This window comes from Wasmannia auropunctata, unplaced genomic scaffold (genome assembly GCF_000956235.1).
Source record: "Wasmannia auropunctata unplaced genomic scaffold, wasmannia.A_1.0 LD336078.1, whole genome shotgun sequence".
Lineage (NCBI taxonomy): Eukaryota > Metazoa > Arthropoda > Insecta > Hymenoptera > Formicidae > Wasmannia > Wasmannia auropunctata.
Window position 1 is genome coordinate 248,796 of NW_012026812.1, and position 956 is coordinate 249,751.

Consider the following 956-nt stretch of genomic DNA (forward strand, 5'->3'; position numbering starts at 1 on the left):
GTGTGCTCTTCCGATCTATTTTCGAAATAAAAATATAGATCTCACGTTTCTAAATTACAACTTTTTAAAAGCAGGAGGAGGAACACCAATATATTTTTTATCTTGTCACATAAATTAGCAAGCTCCGACTATTCGCGGTCATAGATTTTTATTTTTTATACATGCAGATGAAAGGATACGTAACCGTCGTCGCCGATTTCACGCAGATAATCAAACAAGAGTCGCAATATTCGTGCGACATGATCGCTGGTGACGGGATCCGATACGAGTTGTCGCAACTTCTCTATAGTATAATCCGTATTTATTTGACGACACTTTTCCGCATCGTTCAAATATAATGGGGGACAGTCGCAGATCACGTATTTCGGACAGGCGGACTCCTCGGCGGCGGACCGGCGATCCTGCCGTTTCCGCTCCATTTGCGACAAATTATTTTTTTTTTTTTTTTTTGACGCGCTAAATTACTCGCGGAAGACGGTTATACAAATTACTTCATTAATCATCAAGCTCTCGCTCTCGCATACATTAACCGTCGATAGTGAATTAACTTCGCATCGCGAATCGACTGTATCTTGTTTCGCTCGCGATAATACCATGACCGACATGTCGATTCCGGTTCTTCCACGTGATATACGTTATCGTTATCGATAAATTAAGACAGCTCCCCGAGAGTCTCGATGAGATGAGAAGCGCGCACCAAAAGAAAGATTCGCGCGCCAAACCGGTAACACGTGTTTGGCGATTAAATGAGAAGCGACGTTCGCATTAAAACTGCAATCGTATATAATAGCAGTTATATCTCGGTCGGATTTTATTAAAATTCAAGAGGATTATAATTATTTTCCACAGCGATAAATTCCAACAGCGAAGAAAATAATAAATATACGTTCTCCACGTTCAATTAATTGTTATTTCATTTTAATTTTTTTTTGTAATATAAGCTGTCAACTGTACAT

The 956-nt window shown here is 39.4% G+C and overlaps 1 protein-coding gene across 1 annotated transcript in view; it reads right to left on the bottom strand.

Annotated features, from left to right (window-relative positions):
• LOC105448749 overlaps positions 1-683 on the bottom strand; it is a 10,643-nt gene extending 9,960 nt beyond the window's left edge. Inside the window, exon 1 of the mRNA XM_011687490.1 lies at positions 180-683. Coding sequence (XP_011685792.1) covers positions 180-419 — 240 coding nt within the window. The 5' untranslated portion in view covers positions 420-683. The remainder of the gene's footprint in view (positions 1-179) is intronic.
• Between the last annotated feature and the right edge of the window lie 273 nt (positions 684-956).